At 45.1% G+C, this 20,629-nt stretch overlaps 1 protein-coding gene across 3 annotated transcripts in view; it reads left to right on the forward strand.

Annotated features, from left to right (window-relative positions):
* CROCC (ciliary rootlet coiled-coil, rootletin) overlaps window positions 1–20,629 on the forward strand; it is a 463,946-nt gene that overhangs the window by 78,601 nt on the left and 364,716 nt on the right. The window contains exons 4-6 of one of the 3 annotated variants that reach the window (XM_086921919.1): window positions 4,405–4,455; window positions 9,398–9,481; window positions 10,697–10,888. In XM_086921919.1, the coding sequence (XP_086778045.1) occupies window positions 4,405–4,455; window positions 9,398–9,481; window positions 10,697–10,888 (327 nt within the window). The remainder of the gene's footprint in view (window positions 1–4,404; window positions 4,456–9,397; window positions 9,482–10,696; window positions 10,889–20,629) is intronic. The other 2 variants (XM_086921920.1, XM_086921921.1) reach the window with 2 other exon arrangements.

A 20,629-nucleotide genomic window follows, 5' to 3' on the forward strand; every position in this document is an offset into this window, starting at 1 on the left:
GCCTGTAGCTCTCCTAGCTTACAGGGTCTCTTTTCTTCTCAATCAAAGTTTAGAGTATTTTTTTTTCACGTTGACATAGTTTGGATGGCATGAGAAAGTCTTGATCCTGTTTAAGCACTTGATGAAAATACAGCGCCGGAACCTTCCCAAGGTGAGGCGATTTAATAGTATCACCTGCTTCCCAGACTTTAATTTCGTGTTTATGAACCTGTCCCTCCTCAGATGACTTAGACCGAGGGCCCGGTCCTCCCGCAGCGCGGGACGAGCTAGCTGGGGGTCACCTGTTGGTTCTTTGCCCCCGCCCTGGTCACAGCCGTGAGGGAAACGGCTTGGAGAACGAACTTGCCTGCATTTTGTCACGCAGCCCGAGCGCTGCTCTGCTTCTGGTCACCACCCGCTTTCCTGCACCCTCGTGCCCACAGCCCCAGCACTACCACTCCCATGGGGCTGTGCGCGGCGCCCGCTGCAGACGTCATCAGGAGGTGCCGGGGGCCTTGAAAATCGGCCCGGTCCTCCCGCAGCGCGGGACGCGCGCGGGCTAAGCCCGGGCAAAGGGCGGGCCCTCTACGGCCCACAAAGGCCGGATAGGGACGGGACGGGCCACCCCCTTTGGCTGCCAAACTGTAGGCCAACTATAAAGAAGGTAAATACCCCCTTTTACTCATTTTGTCTTTATGTTGACTTTCTAATATATCGCCTCCCTATATCCCTTTACTATCATGACCTCCAAGGAGGACCACTCAACTGGCTTTGCAGACATTGGGCAAATGTCCTCCCTGCTAGATGAGTTAAACTTCCTATGTAAATCCAACTATGCTGTACTGGAAACTCCCACTCCGCCCAAAAGCGATAGTACCCTATCAGACAAGGCTACACTCCCCGATTCCTCCTTATCTTCTATTCAAACCAGCAGCCTGAACACTAAAAGTAGTGAACCCCCACAGTTTCCATCTCTGAAGAGGAAGTATAACGGGGTTAATCTAGGTGGAAACAACCCCAAAACCCAGAAATTGTGCCCAAGCCCATCCACTGCTAAATCCTCAATGACTCCACCGACTGTTGAGTGTCCAGAGGCCTTAACATCTCCTCCCCTCTTGCACATATTACCCCTTATCGAACAAATGGTTAGCTCTATGATAGCTCCGCTGCTGGATAAAATTAACATGTTAGGGGATAGGCTCTGTGGATTAGAGAAAGCCATCAAGTCAAACCCGTTTGCTGACAAATGTAGTGACACACCCAAGTCACCTCCTACTCACCTAGGCCCTAAACCACTTGCGCAGGATAAAAGGCGTCAAACACAACCTACTGCCCCTAGTGCAGCAGGGCAAAAACCAGCTAAATACCCCCTAAAGTTTCCCTTCCCCAGTTGACCGCACCTAGAGCAGGTCACAATAAAGCGAATTCTATTCATTTACCACTGGAAGCGGCCCCGTACGTGTGCATCCTTGCGGGTGTACCTGCTCTCCCACCTGGAAAAACTTAGAGTCATCATGATTTAGTTAATAAAACTAAATTCTGGCTGTCAAAAAATAGGCCACTGCCTTGCAATTTATATGGAGCAATAAGGAGCGTCAGAAGGGTGGGCTGGCTGGGCTCCCTTCCCAAAGATGTACCTGGGGACTTGGTGCCTGTGAGATTTAGAGACAGAAATATTGTCCCTTACTTGAAAACTTGACCGCCTCAAGTAAGAGACGGCCCAATATCTACACGGGACTTACACGATTTCTACCCCAAAATCCCGTGTTTTCCACTTCTTCCGAAATCATACCCCATATGGTAGGATTCATAAAATGTATCTTGTTCTTTTTTATTTTTGGGAAACATCTGGACATGTAACAAAAAAACTAAACATGAACTCCTACGACTTCATATGAACTCCTCTGATTCTGTCTCAACTTTGGTGTGGAAAAATATTTATGATTGGGACCCTATCCTACTGCATCTTGGTCTCGTAAAGTGTTTTTTATTATAATCTGGATTGTAAATTGTATTTATTATGAACTTTTATGGTTTTGTATTACAAAAACCGAATAAAGTATATTTGTATGAAAATACAGCGCCGGAACCTTCCCAAGGTGAGGCGATTTAATAGTATCACCAGCTTCCCAGACTTTAATTTCGTGTTTATGAACCTGTCCCTCCTCAGATGACTTAGACCGAGGTATTCCTCGAAGAAAGATTTTTCTCATTAGATTTTGAGGGTGACCGAAAAGCTCTGAGTTGAAGTCGGAGGAGTCTTTGTTGACCTCAGTGAATGGCAGTGTCTTCTTGTGCCTCCGATGATCTCCCGCACAGACGGCTGACCTCCACCTGCTAGCAGGGCCATGCAAGAATTTACAGAACTTATTCTTGCCCACAGTTCCTTTTGTTGTGAGACCCGGGTTTAGGCAAGACAAAATGGCAGGTATTGTGAAAATTGCCCATTACCATTAAGAAACAGGGACCTGCCTGAGATTGTCGTTCTCCACTGCATATCTATGCAGCATCAAGGTGTTGAGCTCCTACTGGCAGTTACCTTTTACCATGCGATCAAGAATTTTTGTCTTCTGATAAAAGATACTTAACGCCATTTTGAATTGGAAAGATCACTTACCTAGTCCATATCAATGACGGGGCCAGTCTGGAACCAGTTCAAACCAACTTAGAAACCACATAATAGAAAAAGGCCATTCATCCGGAAACATGGCAGCAGTTTATTGAGGCCACTGAGGTGCTTTTGGGCGTTCATCTAATTTTTCATTACTAGATCAGCTATTAAAGCAAAGGCATATAAGTGTAGAGTGGGCTTGTGGCAAACTGAAGGAGAGCTCATGTGTGAATCTTTCTTTGAATGACTTTCAATGGTTCGGATACAGTTTCAGGCCAGTTAGTACCTCCCTCCCTGCCCCTCCTAGAAAATGGCATGTGTTATGTTAGGCTATGGCATGCTATGGCCATAAAGAGCACATGTAAGAAGCAACTCACATGAACCAGCCAGCAGTCCGTACTATTTTGGATCTGTCGACTGCATTCAATAAAGTACACCACAACAAACTTGAAGAGCAACTCAAAACTTGTCATTGACTGATGCATAAATAAAGCTGTGCCTTGGATCACTTCTTTCTTCCAGATGAAAAGCAGAGAGGAGAGAATTGGTTAGTTCTTCTTTGCCTCTGGCAACAGTTTCATGTGGATTCCCTCTGGGGTCAACACTGCTTTTTAATTATATTTCACTATTTATTAGAAGATGTTGGCTAGCAAAACAATTTCAGTTTTGCACGGCTACTTTGGCAATTTACATATTATGACCCAACTCAGAGGAAAGTGACCACCGATGCCAAGCAAATCACAAAAAATGTGCTAGGTATTTAGTTCTTAATGCAAAAAGGTTTAGTCAGCCACATGCCTTCCTCAAATGGGCCACTGACTTCCCCCAGAAGTACAGAATTCTAACCTTAATTAGCAGGAACTGTATCCTCTAAGACGACTGTTTGATTGGGTGGGTTTGGTGTTATGCATGAAAATTGATGACATGTTGTCAGTGCAAAGGAGGATCTTGTTGACGAAAGCAAACCATTAACTCCAAGGACATATGTAGTGGTTTGAATGTGAAAATTGGTTTGCTTTATTGTGTGTTTGATACGGGATGGGGCTTAATGTGACTCATCTAAGCTCTTTTGCGCCACTTTCTGTTATTTACGAATTTAAGAATGGTTAAAATATGTGCTGTAGTAATTGAACTGCAGTGTAAGGACTGGAAAGATAGTCTGTTTCCCATCAGGCTGAGTGGATCTGCATTCTCTTCAGGTACATTAGGGAACAGATGAGTGAATTAATGAGCTCATATGAAATATTTGGTGATCTCAAATTCTGTGCTTCTTGTGGGTGCATTTCGAAAGGGTTCCCTGGTTTAAAGAATCACTCTCCCTATATTCTGTAAGCTTGATTTTCATTTGTTTGTTTGGTGACTGGAGAAGAGCCTTCAGTGGCCCAAGACGCAGCTTTTATTGGCTAACTCAGGGATACAGATGACACCATAGCCCAACAAGGGCTGGTCTTTGCTCACTCCCATAGACACTGAAGACTAGTGGTGTAGTTTCCCAGTTCCACAATGCACTTGTGGGGTAGGGAGTCGAGAGAAAGATCCTTAGAAAAAAATTCCCCACTGGGCATCCGGGCACAGATGCAGCTTGCGCCCCATTTAGGGAAGTAATAGGTGGTTCTAAATGAAATCCGATACAATAGGCCCATCAGACTAGCACACATCTTGAGAGCCATGAAGTTTTCACCAGTCTTTTTTCATCTGGGTAACAATGAGCTGGTAGTGCTTGAAGGTCTGGATGTAGTGGGCGTCTCCTGTCTCCTCCATGCTCTGTTTGCTTACTCTTTTTGTTCTCTTCTTTCTTCTTTTCGTGGCTGCAGCTGGAGGAGGCTTTACGTCTGAAGGGTCTGGAGGCCGTCACCAATGCAGATGTGGGTATCCAAGTCCTTCATCTGTATACACATGGTTCCCCTGTAGCAGACTCGTTGAGCAAGCAAATTGTCAGTCAACATTCATGCCTGTCAGAAAGGAATATCACATCTACTTCTCTAAAACCTGAACCACTCTTGTGTTCTCACTCTTTCCTAGTCTCACCCCTCACAAATGAGTCGTGGAAACAGAAGCTGCTTCAAAAGTTAACTCATAGCGTTGCCTTCTAGTAACAAAGTCTCTGTGGACACATACACTCGTCAGTTCCTTTTTACTACCAACAATGTAGTTATATAGGCGTCTTTAGCACTCAGTTTCCCATGCGAGGCTGAAGTCCAGAGAATATTTTTTTTCTTTCTCTTGTCTCACTCACCTCTCTCGCTTTTGCTTTTCTCTCTCTTTCTCAGCAAGGTAACTCCAGAACAGCCTGGCTTGCAGACAGAGCAAACGTGCATCTGTTTTGAAGGAAACATTTTATTTAATCAATAGGAAGTAGAGTGAAGATTCCATCAGGCACAGTCTCGAAGATTTGTCCTGCCAGTTTAGTAAAGTAGTGCCCTAACCAGGAGAAAGTAATGCTCAGAAAGGTGAAAGTATCAGGTCGCACAACCGTTCCTCACCAGCACCAAACTGTCTCAGCCAGAATTAGTTGTTAACAGGCTGAGGTTTCCAGGACCTTGGAGCCAAGGGCCCTTTTGGCACAATATCCTCCGCAGAGCCAGAGACTTTGTTAAAACGTTGGTGTGACCCCAGCTTTTTCTGAGCATGCTGCCTTTGCATTGTTGGGCTGATCCAGGGCCATCACTTAGTGTAACAGGGCTGTAGCGCCATGCCGGAGTGGCCATACAAACCTCCCTCCCTGACTCCGGGTCAGGGGTCAAGTTTCAATCCACTTTGACTCTGGAGGCTTGCACTGGACAGTACAACTCGTCCCGGCCTAAGGGAGGTCTCTGTAGTAGTCTCGTCCTGACCACTAAAGTCCATCTCCTGAATCTGTCCCTCACCCCACCACTGTTGAGATCTTCTTCCTCATGGTGGGAGGTAGGTGGGTAAATATTGTATAATGTATATTCAAAATTAATACAATATCATATAAGCAACCCTAAATCAACACTGCTAATAAAATATCCCACCAGTAAATTCATTGATACTTCTTTAAAATTCCATTAAATAGATTTTTCTATTGATTCTTTAAGATATCCCAGTACATTGTTACTTTTGGATCAGCAATGCTAAAATACAATGTAAAAGCCCACAAATAAATCCATTGATACTACTTTAAAATCCAATTAAATAGATTAACTCTATGAATTATTTAAGGTGCCCCTACAATCAAAATATTCTTCCTTTTTCATAGTGAAAAGGCCAAACCTGCTAGTGAGCAAAGCATCATCTAGCAGAGCTCAAAGTAAGAAGAATTGAATGATAATCCTTTTAAGCCTCTAGCATTATGCAAAACAAAGCTAATTTTCCTGGAGACTTTTTGTGGGTGGCTATGAAGTCAACAAGGAAGCAGTCAGTAATTTGCACTTCAGAACCCTAAACTGTGTTCCATCATGACATGGCGGTCGTGAGCACTCACCCCAACTTAGTCCCTAAAGTTCTTTTACAAATTCACCTGAACGGGGAGACTGTTCTCTCCACTTTCTTCCCTCGTCTGCAACCTGCCTCTCCTAGGATATTTCTTACCACTTGTGTTGTGGGCTCCTTGACATTTCACCTCAATGGAACCAGACCATTGTGGTCTACTGAGGCAGTGATGCCTTGGGAGCAGCTGCTAAGGAAGCTGTGGCTAAATTGATTTATTTATATTTCTTCTGTAGCTACACTCTGCATTAAATAAAAAAAAACAACAGAGGAGCGTCACACCAATAACACCTAAAAAAAGCGCAAGCATGTAGCAAGCCTCACAGTCTAGGTTAACTGTAAGGGAAACCTCATTAGGTTATTCGGAAAGCCCTCACTCACCAACCTGGTTAGTGACATGCTTCATCATCGGGCCCCACCAGGAGTGGCCGAATGCCACCCTAGTGTGCTGCAATGCCAGGTTACTGCCGAGCTGTTTTTTTGTGCATGAAGTGTGAATTAGGTGAGACAAAAATGTCCCAATCTTGTCCAAAAATAATTTATTCGTTTTGCCAATTGGACATGGATAAAACAATAGTGTAGGATAAACAACCAGAATTAAAAGTCCAGTTTTATCCTAAGTTGTGTTCAACATGTTTCTGCCTATGTGATAGTAGTTTATCAGGTGTTCGTCAGGACCAGTGAATTAAAGTGTGATAAAGTGTAGTGGTGAACCCCGGTGGTATGTGCACGCTAAGGCCCACCCTAGCCTAGGGTTACTAGTTTTAAAAGAGACTATATCGTAAAAAATACTGTATCAAGATTCTGTCACATTGGAGTGAAACCGAGACCCCGAAGAACGTGTTCTTCGGGGTCTCGGTTCCACTCCAAGACTTGGTACCTGCTTCCAGAGTGTGCAAGCAGGTACCAAGCGGGTGCCTAGCATAGAGGGCGGTGAGCCATTTCGCTATCACCCCCCTCCCCAGAACCATGGTGCTTTAATCATTAGCATTTTCTAATAAACTCGGTTCCACTCCAACGCGACGAAATCTTGATACTGTGTTTTTTACAATATAATCTCTTTTAACACTAGTAACCCCAGGCTAGGGTGGGCCTCAGCCCGCCCATACCACCGGGGTTCACCACTACACTTTATCACACTTTAATTCACTGGTCCTGACGAACGCGTAATAAACTACTATCACATAGGCAGAAACATGTTGACCACAATTTAGGATAAAACTGAACTTTTAATTCTGGTCCTTTATCCTACACTATTATTTTAATCCATGTCCAATTGGCAAAACGAATAAATTCTTTATTTGACACAATTGGGACATTTTTAACTCACGCAATTCACACTTCACGCACAAAAACCCAGCTCCGCAGTAACCTGGCGTTGCAGCACACTAGGGTGGCATTCGGCCACTCCTGGTGGGGCCCGATGATGAAGCATGTCACCTACCAGGTTGGCGAGTGAGGGCTTTCCGCATAACCTAATGAGGTTTCCCTTACAGTTAACCTAGACTGTGAGGCTTGCTACATGCTTGCTCTTTTTCTAGGCATTATTGGTGTGACGCTCCTCTGTTGTTTTTTTGATTTCTCTCGAGGGATATAGGAGCGCCAGTCCCGTTCCCTTCCTCTCTTGTTGTTACCAGTACACTCTGCATTAGACCGACCCTCCAAATTCCTGGCCACACTCTTCCAGCGATAAGCAGCTTACCTACCATTAAAAGCTATAACAGAGCCTTCTTGGCTCTATTTACTAAAATGTTTCTATATGTTTCATTGCATAACTATATCCTCTCTAACAATTGTAGAACTCTCTGATACCCATGAGTGTCATGTTCGCGCTATATAAAACTCTTCAAATTAATAAATTATTCAGGTACATGCCTGTCAGGAGCCCTTTTTTCAGCGGCTAGGTATGGTAACCCACGTGTATTCTGCCGACACTATGCTCTAGTAGCTCCTGCAAGAGCGATGCTTAATTTAGCCAGTCGATTTGTAATCGATTTGCCAAGGAATTGTCTTAGGAGTGCTGCCTCCTCCACCTCCCTCCAACGGGAGGTACTGGCCCACAGTGAAATACGTGTTTTACAAATGACGTGCGAATGCTTTCGCAGTACCAGCATGCAGAGCTCCAAGTAAATAGCTTTTGAAGCAGTTTCTAGTTCCAACACTAGGTGTCTTAGCACCACAAGGAGATAATGGTATATATTAGTCAGTCATGAGCACATATGATCCTTTAATTCTGCATTATGTGCCCAGGGACATTACAAGTTTTTCGGGACTATAGGTGTACTTTTCAGCAAACATACACAGAGCCAAACAAAACAACTTCAACACCCACCAAAACGTAACTACAGTGCAACGCAGTGTCCCATTAATTCAACACAACTCCACAACAGTACCACAACACAAAACAAAATACCACTAACCAACAAAGCAACTGAACAACACCTAAACATAAAAAACCTAAAAATTTCAACAACATAACTAAATAGCAAAATTGCAACAATGCAACAACACTCTCCTTCAAGACTCCAAAGGGGTATGGACAGTGCTACCCAAATTCCAATACTGCACAGTACAAAACACAGCAACGGTACAAGTACATAACAATGACATGAACACAAAAAATACAACTGCATCGCAACTCTGATTCACAAAACGCAACACAAAATACCACACTGCAACATAATATCACATAGCCTGCCAGCATAGCAACAACAGAACCACTTACAATATAGAACAAACTCAACGGGGTACTTGACCCTTTGCATTTGGTGCAACATGTTACTCGACTGCTTGGCACCCCACCTTCCCCGCTGTCCCACACTCCTGCTTCGTTACCCATCAGAGTGTTACTTAATTGCCTCCTAATGTGGGACCCAGAGCCCGACCCCACTACGAGCATTCCTCCGAGGCTGTAAATGGCGTTGCTGTGGTTTCCCTAAGTATGCTGTTGTAGTGGAGGGACTGGGACTGACAGGCAGCGCTCTGGTGGCCGCTCTGCACTCCAAAAAGCATGATTGTAGAATCCCTAGTCAGAAAAGTTGTACCAAAGGGGAGTGCATATTTCTATGAAAAATATTTCTCGAGGCAGCACCAGGCTGCAGCTGTTCTGTCAGTCGTACACTGGTGCAGTACAGGACTATGCCACGGGTTGTCTGAGGTGATACATAAGGCAAGTGCAAAACCAATACCCGGGCTTCTTAAAAAATATTTTAGGGCCAAATCAGAGTACATAGGACATTGTTTAGAATCGTTCATCTGGGCAGTGCAGCGCTGTGTTAGGGATTTTCAAATGTCCTTCACAGGCAGGTAGTGGGCACTCACTGCTCCATATATTTTTTATTTTGTTTTGTGTCCAAGCTGGAACAACCCATTCGCTGGAGCTGCCAAGGCCTGGGCACGGTGCACGTGGCAGAGGCGGCGTTGAGGCGCAGGAATGAGATGGTAAGCAGCAATGAAATGGCCAGGGCCTTCTCCTTGGATTCTGTGACTTCATGTGGAAGCGAAGGCAGCCCGAAAGACGATATGCTACCTTAGCCAAAGGCTGCTTGAGGCCTGCACATGTTACAGTGATATTAGCTTGTATATGTTTGAGAAAGGACACACATGGCCGAAACATGTTGGTAATCCGATGAATAAACACAGAAGAACTGAAATCTACCTCAGTGTATAGCACATATTTTTGTTTGCCTCAAGAAGTGATTGATGTTTAAGTGTACAACATGCTAATGCTGAGGGCCATGACTCGCTATTGGCAAAATTATGAGTGGGTGATTATGTCACTTCTCCCCCTCTACAGTGGTAATAAATAGCATATTACATTTTGCACAGCTGTGTATACAGTTTATCGTGGTATTTTTTATGTGCATTTGTGTCAAAAACATATTCAATCAAAATCAAGGGGTTAAATGTGTGCAGGACGGGAACATCACAATAAAGAGGCCTTGGGATTTGGAAGAGGTTTTTTTCCATGTGTTTGCGTGAATTTAATATGCAGAGTGCAAGGCAGTAAACAGTGTTTTTCTCAAGTCCATTTTGTTCTGTTGTGGAAATAAACTGGAATTTGACCTTTGCAATGTGGTAATAAATGCGTGGGTTTATTATTTATCAGTTTGTATGGCTGACACTGGCATTAGGACAATGCATTAAAAACGTAATAACCATTTTATTTAAAATACGAAATGAGTGACGTAATCACAACAGGCATCTCAAGCAATGACAGTGTTTTTAATGGTACAGTTAGTTTTTTGATAATTTATTGTCACTGCCATGGCAGACATATAGGTAGATAAAGAAGCAAAGCTAATATAAGCAACATAAGGTGCTTGTTCGGACTAAAAGATTGGTTGGTTAACGTCCCGAATATGCTTCAGTTCTAAGGATCAGTTTACCTGGTCTTGTCCCACCTGGTCTCAGACACACCTCATCTGTTATAGATACACTTTGTCGTGACCGCCGTTCCTTAACCCTTCTCCTGTCTCGTTTTCACGTATTCTTGACAGTCTCCCTTGTGACCGTGTTCTCTGCTTTGTCCCATTCCTACTTCTCCACTCTTGGCCCGACTGTGTCTGAGAGTGGGTGAGTGAGTGAGTGAGCGCGCGCGCATGCGCTGTGGAACCGTTGCAATCAGTACACCCATACATGTTTCTCCCGCTGCAGCTGGAGCAGGCGCTGCGCCTCGAGACCGGCGAGCGAGAGAGGGAAACTCTGGAGAACAAGAGCCTGGCACAGCAGAACATCGAGCTGCGGCGCCGCCTGGAGGAGGAGCAGGCCGCCTACAAGCGCAAGCTGCAGGCCTACCAGGAGGGGCAGCAGCGGCAAGCGCAGCTCGTGCAGAAGCTTCAGGCCAAGGTAAGCCAGTGACTAGCTGTGCACGCAGAGTCGTTACAAGGAATATGCTAAGTTGGGCAATTGTTGAGGGGCTCCTGGAAAAGTGAATGTTGTCTCTTAATACTATTTTCTGTCTATTTCTTTGTCTCAGCCGTTAACTCATAATACAATATTGTTTGGCATCACGGGCTTGGATTATCAGTAAATGGGTAATAAAATTCAAAGTTGATTTGAACAGGGATCTCAAATATATTTCATGGTGGAGCCCAGAAAATCCTTAAAATTGCACAGTTTGAACTTCTCTCTGCATGCCAACCTTAGAAACCCCATCATGCACGTCCTCTCCCATAGGCTGCTGTGCTTCCGTTAACATTAACAACATTTACGACTGGCTGTCTCACTGCCCCAAAACCAGGGTCGGACTGGAACGGAAAATTGGCTTAGACACCAAATTAAAAGTGGCCCTCATTTCTGAATTAGATAACCACAGAACTAGTCTGCAAGTTTAAAGCTGCCCTGATTTGCAAATGTAAACACACGCTCTATAGGTGTTTTGCAAGGAATGGGAGACTATGCATTTGTGCTTGCTGCGGCAATGTTTATAGTAATATGAGAAAAATCAACAGTGAAAACCGAACTACCAGACCATAAAACAGGCTCACAAACCAGACTTTCGCGATTAACCGTTAGGCTAGTCCGTCCCTTCCTAAAACCATAGATTTATGTCTCAAAAGGACAGTTTATGGAGCACGACTGAGACCGACTGTGAGAAGTGGCCCACACTCATCAGGTTTCATGAAGTGTCAAGAAATGTAATACTCCATGATGGCAAAGTTTTGGCTAGGTGTGATCCAATGTAAGATTTGCGAGATAGAATTTGTCATCCAAACGTCTTTTTCAAAATTATCTGGTAACATGCAATTTGTTACTGCAGTTATTTTTTCCCTGTTAAAGGTGGCATAATTGGGAGGTCAATTTATGTAGGAAATCCATGTGCCCTGATGTTGCCCAGTATATTTTGCATTTGTGTCGAATTTTGACCTTGGATAAAGGGCAGGCTCAAAGCCTCATACGTTCAATGTATGCAGTGTGGTGTGTGGCAATATCTTGATGAAATGGTAAAGATGCACCTATAGTCTCTATTCATTGTCATAAAGCGTAGTGAAAGATTACGTGGCATGCTTTATGTTTCTTCTAGACCTGTGTAGATCCATCTGATGGTCTCCTTGTACCCAATCACTCAGCTACAAAAAGTGTCATATTTGTTGATGTGTAGATGCTGCAACTAGCATGGGGAAATACACCAGTCAGATGATTCGGTTTGGATTTAAGTATTTTACAAGGGCAGACTTAAGTACACTTTAAAAAAACGCCTTTTATCCATGTGGTTATATTTTGTGTGCCTGGTAGATGTTAGAGCTGTTGAGTGTAGCTACAGTTTTCCTCTGCAAAGTTTGTGAGTATTTTAGTTTTTCTTAACGTTGTGAATATGACCAATGTCACACTCGTAATGTCTATAAGGTCATCATCCATGTCTCCTAAAATGCTGAGTGGTCTACTAAAGGCAGATTCGCAAAAACACTAGAAAAAGATCCATTTGACTTTAAAACGGCTTGAAATGTGTAGCGTACTGGGAACCAGAATTCCTTACCTTTCTGTAGACTACTGCTGTGGTGGAACCAAAATATGCCCTGGCAAAAATGCTCAAAGCAACTCTGTTCCGTTTTTCTCCTTACGCTCTCTCTTTTTCCACCCACCCATCCACTCCTTCTCTCCTCCCTCCCTGATTGCTATCTTTCTACCTTTACCTTCCCTCCCTCTTTTCTCTCTCTTGAAGCCTCCACGTGCCTGCGGCAATTAACCTCGGTAGCTGGGGAAAGCGACAGAGGCACCAGAAGTGGCCATGGGCTTTCATAACAGCCCTCCAAGGGCTCCAGTCCACCAGGGAAATGCCCGGTGGCATAAATGGCCTGACCTGCCCTGTGCAGTGGACACACAGATTATCTTTTTTATGTAGCTTTGGACATACCCTTTGCTACAGTGCTTTCTTCAGATGCTTCATGTCAAAGGCTGATCTACTGGAACTGGCTTTATCCAAGGAAGTTGAAAACTGAGAGGCTTTCTGTCTCCAGTTATGTGAATCAGAACTCGTGGCTCTCATCATAATAATCGTTGAGAGCTATTTCTGCTGTGTGATACCTGAGTCTATGGCTTCAAAAGCCTGATGCATAGGTTTGCGGTCTGAAAACCAATAGCTCCTATCCTGAGGTCCGTGGACCCCTGATGGGCCTCAACACCTACTCAGGGGGCGCGCAACCATTTAGAAAACGAAATATTAGCAGCTGAATAAAGTATATGTACATAAAAGCAAAATTGAAAAATTAAGTTGCATCTATATTTGAATCCATGGGAGCAGTCCAAGTATAGGAAGCAGAAATTAGCAGTGATTATTTTGGCCTCAATTCAAGCACCAGTATGCCTAGACCAAAAGAAAGCACGCCTTAGAAGCAAAAAAAGGCAAAGTGATATGTTAGAGTCTAGCATACTGCAAATGAAACTAAATTGAGAAAAGCGCGAACCTTCCAATTAAAATTGTGATTTTTTTGTGTGCATACTTTTTGTTTGCAAATAAGTAAAATATTTAATCATTTGGGTATTTGGTGCATACTTATGTCTTTATTTTTTTGTATCCGTTTGAGGTTCAAACTGCAGCAATTTGTTAGGCGGGGTTACCTGGCTTCCAGTACTGATTCAGTGGAGTCAAAAGGTTAAGAACCGCTGTTGTAAGGGAACCTGTAAGGAAGAGATCCTCTACCTTTCCCCACTGTATGCTACCCCCATCCTCCGGTGATATACCGCACCGTATGGGTGTAAGCAAACGTTTCTCAATAAGGGGACCATGCTGCGTCCTGGTATTTTGACTCTTCAGCACCCCAATGGTAAAGCCTAATGTTAACAGTATTGAAGATAGCAGGTAGTTACACATGTTTATGAATGTATTCTTTTTATTACTACTATTGTAACTATGTAGCATCAGTAGCCCTTATTTCCTTTCCCTCACCTATGAATTCGTTATGGATTATTTGTACGAAGTTTTGTTGTTCAATTGCTTTCCTTAAACTTACTCTTGAAACTTAAAGATAGCAGGTAGGAGCTTGATGCTCACATATACTTGCTTTGCCAATGAAGTGCATTCAAATGGTTGTGTAATGATGCCCTTTAGGCAAATGAAGCCTTCGCCATCTTGGAACTAAAACTGTCCCATCGCATAAAATGAGAGACTCAGTAGTTGTTTCAGTTGCAGTCGTCATAGTCTGTTCTATGTAGATAGGAGTGTTGCTCTTAGCACACCTTGCTGGGTGGAGCTTGCTGGCTCTAAGCTCGTTGGCTCTAAGCTCGTTGGTGTGTCATCTTCCCACAACTTCGCCTGTATCCCAGTCTGCACCCCCATGCTCTTCATACTTTCTGCTTATCCCCCTTGGAACTTTTCTCTAATGTCCCTTACCCAGGTGCCCTGCCAGTGTACTGTTTGGTCCTTCCTCTCCACAGTGCCCATCCTTTTCTCCTTCGCCTGGCTCTATGAAAACAATATCAATCCTTTTTCTTCAGTAAACAGCGAATGATGGGACTTAACTTCAGTTGGGCATGCTGCAATCTCGTATGTAAAATTTAAACCAGAAAACATGACTCCTTGTCATTTATGATTGTGGGCATCCAGTCTGGTTCTTTAGAGTCTGAGAACGAATACCCAGATGAATGTATGTCAAGTTGCCAACATGATATAAAAAACAGTATACCAGACACAGAAAATCACATGAACACACTTCATGCTAGGCCCCTACCACCCATCCCAACCAGTCCATTAATCCACCCTTTCCCCACAAATTGAGGATTAACACAATGTCTGAACTAAAACCAAAAAAAGAGAACCCCCGATTGTGATAACGTGGATAAAAATCCTACTTGTTGGAAATGGGATTCCCCGTTGGCCGAGGGTTGCACCAAAGCCAAGTAGGAACCCCACTCCCACGTAAAAGAGGGGAGGTACCCCCCCCCAAAATAATGCCTGCTCCCCCTTGTAGTGCTGTAGCCCGGGCAGACAGGCTTACCTCTAGATAGCGTGCCAAGCATTTATGACCATGTACAGTGATAGAAGAGGCCCACTACAGACGGACGCTACACAGAGGTCATGTAAAAATATCTGATTCTTTATATAAATTTATCACAAGACCAATAACGATAACAGTCCACAGTATTACTTTAAAACAAGGCTTAGGTGACTTTTTAAAAAGGCTGAGGCTGGAGTAGTTCAGTTCAATTGTAGGTAGGTTCTTTAACCAACGCCCCTTCTACTCCCAGGGTTCCAGACAAATGCGGAGTAGCAAGGAGAGCCGGGCTCCCAAAGGGAGGGTGAACTGGTCCAGTTGAGGCGAGACCTAGCTGTGTCAATCCCAGTTGCAGAACAGTCCCATGGCGACACGTGGGGGCCCGATGCAGTCCCCCTCAGGTAGATACTAGGAAAGTGGTGGTTTAGGCACAGGCCCTGTCAGTGGAGGCGGTGTGCACAAAATCAGGGATGCGCACAGGCTGGTGTGGGTGGCCGGTACGAGGCGTACAGGCCGATCTGGTGCAGCTAACACGTTGCTGCGGGTCCGGGGCGTGGGAGGAGTACAAGGCGTACTCTGGTGACCAGCTGCTGAGGTGCTGCGATGTGCGCTGGGCCAGTACGAGGCGTACTGCGATGCGGCGGGGAGTACAAGGCGTACTGAGTGTTGCTGGCGGACCAAACTGCGATGCGCATTGGTGGGTGCATGTGAGGGGTACCCAGCGTACTCCATGTTGCTGCAGGGCAAAAGGCGATGCGCGCCGACTGGTGCGTGTGAGGAACCCTGCTTTGAATTGCTATATAGCAGAGACTAGTCCGAGCATATTACCAATACTCAGGACAAAAGAGAGATTCCTCTAGATTAAATCTTGTGTTGTGGGGGATTAGCACTCACTTTCACCTATTTTCTTTTTCTCTCTATTCCTCCCTAGTGAATGTTTTCCCATGATTCATATGGGGATACTTCCTCCACTGATTTAGATACATACCTAGCAGAGTACGGATCCTAGTGACCTACATCTAGCTGGGCTACCCAAGGATCTTATTAAGACAAGGGTAACTGGTGGATCCTACTGCGACAGTCCTGAAGAAGACCAGGGTGACCTTTCGGGGCACAATTCTATGGTCGAAACATGTCGACTCGAGCAGTGGTAGGAGGGAAGCCTTGAGAAACCTCATTTTCTCAATAAGGCATTTTCCCATCCTCTCTTTTCTTTTAATCCTGATAAGGGTACCATAATTGGTTCTAATAAAGTAATTCTTTCTTTTGGCACCCCTAATCAGTTTTAACACACGTCCTTACTGCACTTATTTGTGTCGCACTTTTGATCCACGAGGTGTTCCTCTATACACGGTATCACTTATGTATGTTACTCATTGTACGTATTTACGTAGTGTGTTGTACGTCTTGTAACGTGGAAATTTATTATTTTTTCCCCCTCCCTAATGCTCCGCCCTGGATGTGGCTACACCAGGGAGTTTGTAGCAGGCCCTATGATGAAGCATGTCACATACTTCGGTATGTGAATGAGAGCAGTTTTTTCCAAATTGGGAATTTCCCTTCATTTATTTTCAAGAACTCTTTATACCCACCGTTGTTGTGAACATAGTCCTTTTAGGGGGTCTGGGGTATTGGAGTATAAATAATTTGCCCCTCTCCCCTTTTGTGTGTTTAATAGCGTGTGAGGAATACCAGGCGTACTCCACGTTGCTGCAGGAAAAAAAGGCGATGCACACCAGCGGGTGCGTATGGGGAGTACAAGGCGTACTCTACGTCGTTGAAGGACACAAATGCAATGCGCACCAGCGGGTGCGTGTGGGGAGTACGAGGCATACTCAACGTCGTTGAAGGACACAAATGCAATGCGCACCAGCGGGTGCGTGTGGGGAGTACGAAGCGTACTCGACGTCGTTGAAGGACACAAATGCAATGCGCACCAGCGGGTGCGTGTGGGGAGTATGAGGCGTACTCGGCTGGTACTTGCGATTCGATGAGAAAGACGGGCTTGAGCCGCGACGAGGTCAGCAGGGCTCATGAAGAATTTGCATAGTCTGGAGCCGCGACGAGGTCAGCAGGGCTCGTGAAGAATTTGCGTAGTCTGGAGCCGCGACGAGGTCAGCAGGGCTCATGAAGAATTTGCGTAGTCTGGAGCCGCGACGCTGTCAGCAGGGCTCGTGAAGAATTTGCGTAGTCTGGAGCCGCGACGAGGTCAGCAGGGCTCGTGAAGAATTTGCGTTCTGCGCTTCCAGTCTGCCAGTGACGAGGGGTCACGGGAAAGTGCTCCAACTGTGGCTGGAACTCCAAACCCACAGCAAGGGGTTTTAGGGGAAGGCAGGAAGGTGAAGTCTACTGCTCCTGAGACTTCAGTCAGGGGGGGCAGCTCAGTTCCAGGCCCTTGGAGATCTTCCTTCCCTGAAGTCTTGAAGCCAAATTCTTTTTCCATAAAGTTCTCTCCTCCCGCAGTCTCGTAGGAGTCTCGAGTTTTTCCGAAGGTAGTCTTCCCCTCTAGTGCGAGGGTCTTTTCTTTATACCAAAAATTGGCTTTGATGTCTTTGAGGTAGGCAGGGAATTCCCCTCCCCAGATCCTGGTTGTGGGTGTCTCCCGTCATGGGACACCTAACTCTTTGTAGCAGGAAGGCAGGGTCATCAGCCGCCCAGCAGGAAGCAGCGTCAGCATTGTGGGGGACAGGACACAGCCCAGAAACCACTCCTCCCCTAATCTCCAAGGCAGACAGCTGACACCAGATGCTGGAGTTTCCCCAGGCCCTGTCACTATCTCCAGACGGTGAATACACATTCCAGCAGGAGCACACAGCAAGATTGGACGAGGAAACAGTCACTTCCTAGACGCGCTACTTCCAAACTTAGAATTTAGAAATCATCCATCCTAAGGAATGTATTAATAAGTTCGGATTTCAGGGGCGCTCGTCTCATATCTTTAACATGGTCCCTGGGTCAGATAGATAATCCGATGTAATAATCAAACCTGCCCATTCTGACCTAGGGGAGGCAGGTATTCTTACAGTGATAAAAACGAAAATGGTTGTAACTCATTACTAGGTCATGCCACACACATCAGGGCACGACCTACCTTCAGCTGCCAATACACCCTGCTCAAGGGCCGACCATAGGGGCATCTGAAATGTAGCAAAGGAACCCAAATAGGTTAGAGAAAGGGGTAAATGTCTCGCAAAGTTTAGGGGTTAGCCTTTAAAAGAGGGTCAGGTCCAACACCACTGTAAAAATGTATGTGGCAGGGAGCCTCACTTTGCTTAATTTGTGCCAGTGTTTGCAGGCAGAGCAGACCAGCACTAATTTTTGGGGCCCAGGACTTCTTAATCATCATCAGACTTTGACCTACTACAAGGGAGCAACAGAGAAAAAGGAGGATGAAGGAGAAAAAGAAAGTTAGACAACAGTGACAAAGGGATAAAGCAGAGCTAAAAAAATACCCCTAAGAAGAAAATAAAGAGGCAGCGTGTAGGGTGGTCAAATAAAGAGGCATAAGGTGGAATCAAGACAAGACAGCCGTGGCACACAGCAACTTTTGTATTCAGCATTGCTGTGCATGGGCTCTAAAGACAAACTATGGGCCTTTGTTCCTACCAAATTAAGCTCTTTGTCTACAGATTGCAAAGAACCAGGGCGGAAGTCGCTGTGTGGTAACCCTAGAAGCAGTGGTGTTAGGAAGTAAAGTCTCTTCAGGCAACCTGGTTATTTGAGCGCATTGAGGAGTAAATGCATGTGATTCGGGGAGGACACACTTTCATGCTGGTCAGTCTGGAAGCACTTCATGTCTCTGCTTGACTGTGACACTAGGCGTGTCCGTCTTGTGGTCTGCATTCATGTTAAATTGTCCCACACTACCGGAGAAAATTCACGAAGTACTTGTTTTATATTTGTTATCTCTGTAGAAATAAGGAACCAGACCTGGACGGATTCCATTTCTGGATTTTTTTGTAGCCCAAAATAATTTGACTATTCTGAATCCAGCACCATAGTCTGTGCCTGGAATCAGTTTAATTAAAGTAGGAAAGAAGACATCCCAAGAGCTGTTGTTAAGTGTTACATATTCATCAGTTACTACAGGCTGCCATTCACTACCAGCTGGAGGTGGATATTTTAAGACTTTGACAGGCCCAGTATCCCCAGCATAGCGTATGTTCTTATTGAATAGATACTTTGCTTAGGTGCAACAATGGTTGTCTTTAAGGTTGCCTGTGGGTGGGAAAAACACTCCAGGTAAATATGTCTACTGGGATGGTTAATCGTCACAGTATTATATTTATTTCTTTATTTATTTATTTTTGACCCTTGTAAAGCGCACTGTTACCTTACGGTGTCCTGGCTCTGTCTTGATAACTCCTGAAACGAAATCCTCAGATTAATTTACAAAAAGCCATGTTTTTAGCTTTCGCCGAAAGGTTATAAGCTCGGGGGACAGTCGGAGCGCCGCTGGAAGGGCATTCCAGGCCACAGCCGCCCCTCGGCTAAAACTCCTGCCTCCTCAACACACTTTTCTGATGCGTGGGGTCTTGATCAATCCCAGAGTAGCTGACCTCAATAGTCTACTGGGTTTGTGCCAGTGAAAATATTGCTGCAGGAATGCCGGACCTATACCATGGATCGCCTTAAAGACAATGCACAGGCTTTTAAATAGGATCTGCTTCCTTACTGGCAACCAATGTAATTTCACTAGTTCGTGGGAGATGGACGCAAATTTGGGCAAGCCTGTAAGCAGGCGCACTGCTGCATTCTGCAGTATCTGTAACTTGCTAAGTACTCCTTGCTGGGCTTCAAGGAACAGACTGTTACAGTAATCCAGTCGTGAGAGCACCAAAGCCTTCACCACTGTTTTTTTACATTCCCCTGGAAGAAACGGAAGGACCTTCCGAAGGATTTTCAATGTCCAGTGGATGGATGAGGCCAAGGCGTTTACCTCAGGTTTATAAGAGAGTCTGTCATCTATCATGACCCCCAGGTTCTTCACCTTATTAACAGGAGTGGGAAGAGTCCCCATCTCTTCTGGCCACCAGCTCGGGCCCCAAAAATTAGCCGTAGAGCCAAACAGTATCACGTCGGTTTTAGCCAAATTGAGTTTTAGACAGTTTCCGGCCATTCATTTACTCACAGCTTTCATGCATTCCTGGAACTTGCTGGCCAGGTCATTCTCCCTCCCTGTTAGCAGTGACACCTCAATCTGTGTGTCATCTGCGTAAGATGTAAGTTCAAATCCATGGGAGCGGATGACTGGGGCCAGTGAAGAGACGTAGACATTAAACAAGGTAGGGCTAAGTGAGGAACCCTGAGGGACCCCACAAGGTGGTTGAAAGGGTTTCGACTTAAAGTCCCCTAGCGAGATTACCTGGACCCTGTTGGTCAAAAAAGATCTCAAAATGTCTAAAGCCTTCCCCTGACCCCCACATTCCTCCAGCCGGTCCACCAAGATGGTATGGTGGACCGTATCAAAGGCCGACTACAAATCCAGCATGACCAGGGCCGCCCGACCTCCGGAGTCCATCACCTTCCTGACCTCTTCTGTTGACTTGATCAGGGCGGACTCGGTACTATGGCCTGGTCTAAATCCATGCTGTGAGATGTCTAGCCCCTGAGTGGTTCCTAGGTATGCACTAAGCTGGATATTCATATTCATATT

The sequence above is a fragment of the Lissotriton vulgaris genome, chromosome 5 (assembly GCF_964263255.1).
Source record: "Lissotriton vulgaris chromosome 5, aLisVul1.2, whole genome shotgun sequence".
NCBI classification, from domain to species: Eukaryota; Metazoa; Chordata; class Amphibia; order Caudata; family Salamandridae; genus Lissotriton; species Lissotriton vulgaris.